This window comes from Quercus robur, chromosome 10, assembly GCF_932294415.1.
Source record: "Quercus robur chromosome 10, dhQueRobu3.1, whole genome shotgun sequence".
Lineage (NCBI taxonomy): Eukaryota > Viridiplantae > Streptophyta > Magnoliopsida > Fagales > Fagaceae > Quercus > Quercus robur.
In genome coordinates this window covers 23,816,153-23,825,011 of record NC_065543.1, presented here as the reverse complement: position 1 = coordinate 23,825,011, position 8,859 = coordinate 23,816,153, and the positions used below count along the sequence as shown (strand labels likewise).

At 31.8% G+C, this 8,859-nt stretch overlaps 1 protein-coding gene across 1 annotated transcript; it reads left to right on the top strand.

Annotated features, from left to right (window-relative positions):
* The first annotated feature begins 6,846 nt into the window (after nucleotides 1-6,846).
* On the top strand, nucleotides 6,847-7,646 carry LOC126703239 (zinc-finger homeodomain protein 10-like). The gene has a single exon (XM_050402194.1). The coding sequence runs from the start codon at nucleotides 6,967-6,969 to the stop codon at nucleotides 7,498-7,500; it is 534 nt and encodes a 177-aa protein (XP_050258151.1). The 5' UTR covers nucleotides 6,847-6,966; the 3' UTR covers nucleotides 7,501-7,646.
* Nucleotides 7,647-8,859: the final 1,213 nt, after the last annotated feature.

Genomic DNA, 8,859 nt, shown 5'->3' with positions numbered 1-8,859 from the left:
CATATTGCCTGTTTCATATGCATTTTATGATTTTCTGCTTACAATGATCATGGTGTATTGTTGTGTTTCAGGAGATTCATGTTCATATGATTCAAGAGCTGCACAGCTTCTAGATTTAGGTGTGAGTGAGTTTTGCCATTGTTCCCAAACTCACGTTTAAGTCTAGAGTCTGTTTTAGGGTGTTTTGTCATGGAATAGCCAAAGGGGGAGATTGTAAGGTTGAATGGGTTTTTCTGAAAACTTTTCTAATCGCATTATTAATTGAGGTTATCGTGCATTCTTGAGAAGTGCCGATTGGCACTTCAAGAGTGTCGAATGGCCCTCTTGGGTGTTGGACCCGCGTTTGAGTTTGAATCCATTTTGGACTCCTTTTTTGATGATTCAGGTCTTTTCAACAATGATTATCTTGTAGATAAACACTCCAAAAAGTCTTGATTATCCACAATTTTGTTGTTATCTAATTATCCTCTTTATTCCCCTGCATGCAAGTATACTTTCGACACTAACTAACAACCAATCACAAAATTATTTAATTAATTTTAATTGTCTAACCAATCAGAATTAATTTAAATTAATAGTGCGCGGTTGGTTCCACCCAAACAAAATGCATGTAGACCGTGCAAACTTGATCGTGCAATATCTTTCAATCCGACAGTCTGATTTGGAAATCCGACAGTCTGATTTGGAAATCCGACATACAGTCGCGACCGTTAGAATCTCAAGATCATTTCTATGATATGCAATGAATGAATTAATGCATGTAATGCAACTATGAATTTTTTTTTTCGAGTATATGAATGGTCATTCTAGCCATCTTTCTTGATTAAATTATGGGTGCAAAATTGAGTGTCTACAAGGATGAGGGCGATCAGACTGCAACGCTTCATAGGTTTCAATTTTCTTGGAAGCAAAGGAGTGCTATGTTTATGTATCTCAACAGGACATTTGTAGGACAAACCCACAACCATATTTGATGTGATCCTGATGTTCAACAAGGAAACTGCACTTCTACCTTCACCAAAACAACCAGCATTTTTATTTGCCAGAGGTATGGAGGATTTTGGTTCATCTAAGCTAATGCCACAAATTTTTTCAGTAAATGACGTGACAATCTCAATTTTGGAAGCTCGATGACAATTTTGAAATCGGTGATCATACCTCAATCTTTCTTCTTTTTATCTAAGTATGTTTTTATGAACAATAAATATTATTGAACTTGAGAAATCAAAATTTACCATTAGTAATTTCCATGCTGTGTCTATCAGGTCCTACTTCCTCCTTTTTCTACTTCTGCTTTCAGTATTCCTCCACTTTCTTCTTCTTCTTTCAGCATCAAGGATATTCATGGACTAATATGATGGAAGGCCTTAGGGCCACAACTAACAATCTAAACCCAAAAAGGGCCAAGGCTTAGGCAGATGCCATTTTTGTGAACACTTTTATGAACATTTGAACTATATTTACAAATGTTGTGTTCTTGTGTTCTAGGTTTGATTTTTTTTTTTTTTTTTTTTATTTGAGCCATGTTCTAAGAGATGCATATTCTTGGGTTTGAAATAACCCATTTTGATCTATTTTTTTTTGTTTTTGTTTTTATGTATTTTTTTTGTTTTTGGAGGAAAGAGACATAAAAGGGAAGAGAAAATACATTTTTATTCTTGATTTTAATGGAGGTGTGTAATGGAAACTAAACAAAGTTAAACACAGGTAGACAAAGTGTTAAGTTTTAAACCACGGGTAGGCAATGTGTAAACAGGTCAAACCACATGCAAGTTCATTGTAATTTGCCCATAAAAATATATTGTGCTTTGTCATGACTTAAGATAATTTAGAAACTGAATATCTATTTATGTTTTCTTAGAATTTAATAATTCTTATTTGTATTAAGAAAGTTATATAATTATCTATACTTATTTTGGACTATTTTAGTCAAATTTTCAAATTTTACTAATTTAATATATTTATTTATATTTTAATAATTAATAAATTAATTATGTTGTCATCACGGTTCACTTTTGTTTTGATTCTAGTCCAACCACAAAAATTTTAAACCTCTTCTTTTTAAGATTCATTAAACGGTTCAGGTTTCAAAACCATTGTTTTTTATGGTTGCACAAAAAACTAATCTATGTTTTGATCTAATAACAAAGAGTGTAATCATCAGAAGTGAACATTATAGATTAAAACTCTTTTTTAAAAAAAAAGTTTAATTTATTTTTTAAATGTCTTTTTAAGTCAACAAAATAGTAAAAAAAAACATTTGGAGTTGAACCCTGATCTGCTCCACGTGAAAATCAATCATTTCGATTTTCGACAAAAGAAGGATCACTTTTCTTTTAAGCCAAATTTTCACTTGCATTACAAGCCAAAGAGGAAAGGACTATGACCCCCAAGTTTGGACCAGGCAGTAGCTTTTTAGCGATCCAGAGAGTTTGCAGCCTTAATAATACAGCTCTCCAGTCACTGTTCCTCTTGTGGTTTTCCTTCCACTGTACACAAGGTCATATGACTACAATTACAATGACAACACAGACACACTGAGTCTGAGTGGAGAAAAAGGAAACAAAGCAAGGCTCCAAAAAAGCGAACAACATTATTATTATTATTATTCCCACACATCATCAACAGGAAAACTTCCCCCCCCCCCCCCCCCCCCCCCTTCCATTTCCCATTCCATATATATATATATATTAATTACACACCATTCCACATCCAGCTCACACCCTTATCACTATATCGCTATAGGTCCGGTTAATGTGTGTCATTTCTATTTTTTGAAGCATTTTTTCAAAAATTAAAAAAGTTGTCATTACTTTTTCAATTCTCAAAAAAAATTTTTCTAAAAATGGAAACTAATGTGTGCCCTAAGAACACACATGAGTAAAATCCTATCAATATATTCCCTTCCTCTTGCCTACCATAATATTGATATCCTTGCCATCTTCTCATTGATTTTATACAGTCTATCTATACATATATACTACATTAATTAAAGAGATACTAACATTTCCCCCCATCTATATATATATATATGGTAATTTTGCTTCCTTCGTGGTGTACATGAAATTCAATATTAAACATCTTATTAATTAGATGACAAGAACACTGTTAAATTAAGATTATTCTAACTAATAATAATATGCAATATATTTTCAGTATAATTCGAAGTCACTTCCACCAAAAGTGGCAAATTACAGATCCAAGATCGTGAATTCTTTTTTTAAAAAAATATGGTGATCAAACTTCCTAGTAGTAGTACGTACTGAAAATTTTTTATTACATATTTGCTATTAGCCTATTACACACTTTCTTATGAAATCGAGTTTTAAAAATATGATATCATTTAAACTGTGAAATCATGTTTTTAAAAACACAATTTTAATTTATGTGATATTTTGTATATGTAAGAATCATTATTACTATGATAGAACCTACCAATTATGTCTCCCGAACTCCACAAAAATGAGAATTTAGTGCAAAGGAACCATCTTTTGTAGCTGGAAATTAATAGCACCAGTCACTGCATTTTTATATATGCAAATTAAGAGCAGCAAGATCCAAGGGGATGAGGAGCACAGTTCATACGTTACGTGGTGTGATTGGTGTGTAGATGAGATGTAGTATATATAGAATTTCTCTAGCAATTGCATCAAACAAGAGTACAAAAAAGAGAGGACAGGGGAGCATGTGTTAAATTATGAAATTCCCGACGACTTTTTTTTTTTTTTTTTTCCCCCCAAAGTGAATTATTGCAAAAAAAAAACGTTCACGGGCCCGCTAAAGCTTTAGCTGATATTTTTGGATGATGTTGGAGTCAGGAGTCAGGAGTCAGGAGCCCATTGTTTTAGTTTAGAGGGATTTCATTTTCATTTTCATTTCCATTTCCATTTCCTTTTCCTTGACCTTATTGCAAGATTCGACGACTGGGACAGAAGAAATAATGTTGTCTTAAACCTATTTAATACACAATTCTTGCGTTCATGAACCAAGTTGTCTTAAACGCTATTTTTAATACTCAATTTTTTGAGTTCATGAACCAAGTTACAATCCAACTATGTATGTTCCATTTTAAATGCTCCTAATTTCTCCTCCACAATTTATAAATATAAATATGCCATGTGATGCTGCTAAGACTAGCCACGAATTACTTTGACTGCCTATGCTTCACAAATATTTCTTTCTTTCTTTCTTATATGATATATCAAACCATCTTTCTCAAAAAAAAAAAAAGATATATCAAACCATCATATTAATTAGCTATATGGAATGAGAACTACTTTTTCCCATCCCAAGCCTGATGGATCAAGTCAAGGTAATAAATTGATGCACACTAGGCCTAGGGGATCGGAGGAAAACTTACTTTCCAAAGTCCATGTATTTAAATAATGCAACTTTTTTTTGAGAAAGTTAAATAATGCAACTGATCACTTAAACCCATTTAATTCAAAAAACTACTGTAAGAAAAGCCAAAAGCGTTCCAAGAATTTTGCTTTTTTTTAAAGGAAGAACAAAGAATTTGGCTTTTGTTGTGAATAATCAATATAAGGAAGATTAAAAAAAGAGATAAATTCATGTACAAAATTTGTGCGGCAACAACCACATGACAAATGACTACTAGTTCACTATATGAGACATTAGGGTTACAACAATGTTTATATATAACATAGATTTATCCCCTTGAAAAAAAAAAAAAAACACAGATTTATCCGGTTCAAATCCCCAAAATACGATTTATTTTACTGTTTCGTAGTTGGTACAAAAATATATATGAGCCAATTCCAATAGCTTTCATAAAAGGAATGCTATCTAGCATTAAAGTGTCCAATCTTTAAGAAAAACATTTTATATGACTAAAGTGGTAATATTATTTTTTTTATAAGATAAAAATTCTACTTTAACTTAATTTAAGTGTAATACCATTCTAATAAATTTTTTTTTTTTTACCATAATTAACATAACAAGATGAAGTTGTTAAATTAAAAAAGAAATTTTAAAAAAAAAAGTATATCAACAAAATGGTTGTAAAACTAAGCCTTTGTTATGTTACACATATGGACCTTAAATTGACTACCCCCGCACGACCCTTCAATTTACTCTTATAAGAGAGAAGTATCATTTGAACTAAACCTGTTTAATTAAATAAAATAAGCATTATTTTCACAATGGAAAAGAAAATAATTTCTGGAATTAATCAAATTTTCAGCCCCCATTTTAAATTAACTACTACCTAGAGTACTACAAAGAATGTATGGCATGTCCAATTTTTTGCCAAGAATAAAGATTCGCTCTTTTTATTTCAATAATGATGTTTTCTAGAAAACAGGTCATTTTCCAAGAATCATTTTTTATAAAACTCTCTCATTTTTCAATATTTGGTAGTAACTTTAAATGAGTTGAAAAACAACCTCATAACTTCCTTTATTTAGTTTGCAATGAGATAGAGTTGTTTTCCAAAAAAAATGTAGTGGAAAACAATCCCTAAAAATAAGCATACTTATTATGTTGACCAAAGATAGTTTTCCTTTGACTTATCTTTTTTTATACTACCAAACACTGAAAAACTATTTTTACACAAGGTTTTCCATCGAAACAAATAGCTTTATATTTCACAGTTGTAAAATTGCCTGAATTGCAATATGCAGCCAAAAAATAGGTTTTTACACTCATTTTATATCCATTGTTTTTACACAATATTTACAGTTGATATGCTAATGTACACATTTTACAAGTTGAAAATATAATGTCCGAATTTAAAACATAAAAGTGACAGAGAAAATAAAAGCTCATAATGTACTGTAGAAACTAGAAAGGCTTGCATGATAAAAGAAAAATATTTTGCACATGCATTCACTATTGTATATTTCATATACACAATATTTATAGCTTTTGCTTTTGTGTAAAAATTTTCCAATTTATCAAAAAAAGTTCCATAATTTTACACAAATTGTCCACAATTTTTTTTAGTATGTTCATATTTAACGTATAAAATAAGTGACGTGTATAAACCGAGTTTGCAACAATAAGGGCATTCTAGCCTTTTACCCCTATTTTTTAAAATATTTGGCAATATACCCCTATTTTGAAATTATATAAATTCGTGCCCCTGTTTTGAAACTCAATTATCACAAAATCAAGTTTCAATGAAAAACTCGCTTGGTTTAAAATCGAGTTATGCCCTATCAAACTTTTTTTTTTTTTTTAAATGTATGGAACTTGAGTTTCATTTAAAACGCCACTATAGGGCTTTAAAACGCCGCTATAGGGCTCCCTGAACTTGTTATATCAAACTTATAAAAAAAATTGTATAAAAACACCACTATAGGTCTTTAAAACGCTGCTATAGGGCTCCCTAAACCTAGTATGAGGCAATCAAACTTATAAAAAAAATTGCCTCAAAACGCCACTATAGGTATGGAACTTGAGTGCAATTTTTTTTTTTTTTTTTTTTGATCGGTCATAACTCGATTTTAAACCAAGCGAGTTTTCATTGAAACTCGATTTTTTTTTTTTTTTTTTTTTTAAGTTTGATCGGTCATAACTCGATTTTAAACCAAACGAGTTTTTCATTGAAACTCGATTTTAATAAAATCGAGTTTCGAAACAGGAACACATACTTATATAGTTTCAAAACAGTGACATATTGCCAAATATTTTAAAAAATAAAAATAAAAGGCTAGAATCCTCGCAATAATAATCATTGCCGTACTCTCTCTCAGTAACAACTAAAAATAACCACGACGTTGCACATACACAATACAAGTAGATAAAAAGCTTTTTTTTTTTTTTTTTTTTTGTTCGTAAGTAGATAAAAAGCTACAAAGCGTGGACAGTATATAACTGTATATATCCTATCTATCCTAGCCACGAAGGGCAAGGAGCTTGATTGTAATTTCAAACCCTCCTTTGATCCATTATATAGTATCAAACAGGATAGAACCTTTGAGAGACAGAGAGACAGAAAGAGAGATGGAGGGTGACAATAACACAAATGATATATACAGAGAGTGCTTGAGAAATCATGCAGCGAGTCTAGGCAGCTATGCCACAGATGGCTGTGGAGAGTTCACGCTAGATGATACCTCTCATGGAAGCCTACAATGTGCAGCATGTGGGTGTCACCGCAACTTTCACCGCAAGGTCACCTATGTACCCCCACATGGTAGAGGACTTGTACTCAGCTGTACTAGCCGTGACCCTTCTGCAGATACCACCACCGCAGACCTCATGGACTACAGTGGCGGCAGTGAGCTTGGGGAGAGGAGCTCTAGCAAGAAGAGGTTCAGGACCAAGTTCACACCAGATCAGAAGGAGAAGATGCTGGCATTTGCTGAGAAGCTTGGGTGGAAGCTACAAAGGAAGGATCTTGAGGATGAGATTGAGAGGTTTTGTAGAGGAATTGGGGTCAGTAGGCAAGTCTTCAAAGTCTGGATGCATAATCACAAGAACTCTTCCTCTTCATCTTCTGCGTCCACAGGCAATGCCTCATCTCTCACTCAGTAGAGAGAGAGAGAGAGAGAGAGTGAATAATTTTCTTTTTCTTTTTCTTTCTAATTGACATTTGATTGTTATTTATCCTTAATTGTTTTCTGACTAAGGAAAATATGCAGCTCTATTATATAAATATTTACTTTCTTTTTCTTAATTAACATTCATTGTCTAACAAAAAATGTGGTGAATCATCTAGGCCAGTTACCATCCAGGAATTTTGGGATGTAGCACTAAATTTGGTTGAGATGATCGATGATAAGTTGTTTAATTCTCATCCATACGTTTGTGACATTTTGATCTGATTTTTAAGATTTAGTTTTTAAGTCTTTAACCGGCAGTATGTAATGGCGAGTGGCGACACACATTGGACAGGAAGTCCATCCTATACGTTCACATATTGTGTGAATCACATATGGAGAAATTCAATGAATGAATTCTTCTTAGCACAATGATTGTCCTTATTTTTAGTTGATTAAGAACAAATTAACGAACTTGTTTCTTGATTGTTATATGACAAAAATCAACATAAAAAGAAATTCGAACTTTCATGATAAAATTCAGGTTGGAATTACACTTGGGCGTAAACATCAAAATTATTGATTTTGTTCTATTTCTGCTGAGAACTAACAGCTATGCCAAAATGCTTAACCCCCTTGTTCCATTTAGCTTAAAATTCCCTCTTGTTTTAGTCTCGATTTTTAAATCCTCTCGGCCTATTAGGGGTTCAGTCAATATGATTGTTTTAATCTAGGTTGGAAAGGCTATATATATATATATATTCTTTAATTATTCAATTGTTTGAGGGATTTGTCAAATTTTTCTAAAAACAAGTTGCCCTAATTTTGATTTATAGTCGAAGTGTTATCAATTTTTTTTTTTTTAATACTATACTTGATTTTATGTTAAATTTAAGAACTTTAAATTGTATTCATGAATACTTATATATTTATATATATTTATGCATATATACCATATCAATTAACTTTAAACGATATATAGGAGTGTTTTGCAATTTTGGTGCTTATATTTTTTGGGGTTGAGCTTACCTCTAATACTTTTTTAACTGAAATCTCTTTTTGTTTTAATGAGAAACTATCACATTACCCACTAACTAAATAAAATGTGAAGATTAAAACCTACTACCACTTGCCATTGTGTATTTAATACAAAATGAGACTCCCAGTAAAAAAAAAGTATTAGAGGTAAGCCAAACCCTTTTTTTTGTTCTAATAATAGGTAAATTAAAAATATCACCAAAATAGAATTTATAACTTTGATAGGCATGCTTGACCTTGCATTGCCTCATGCCTTATTGGGAAAAAAAAAAAGATCCTCAAAGAGAGCTAGCTCATGACAGAGATATCTAAATTT

Excerpts from the sequence above, each read along its gene's own strand:
- LOC126703239 (XM_050402194.1), top strand. The coding sequence starts at position 6,967 with ATGGAGGGTGACAATAACACAAATGATATATACAGAGAGTGCTTGAGA.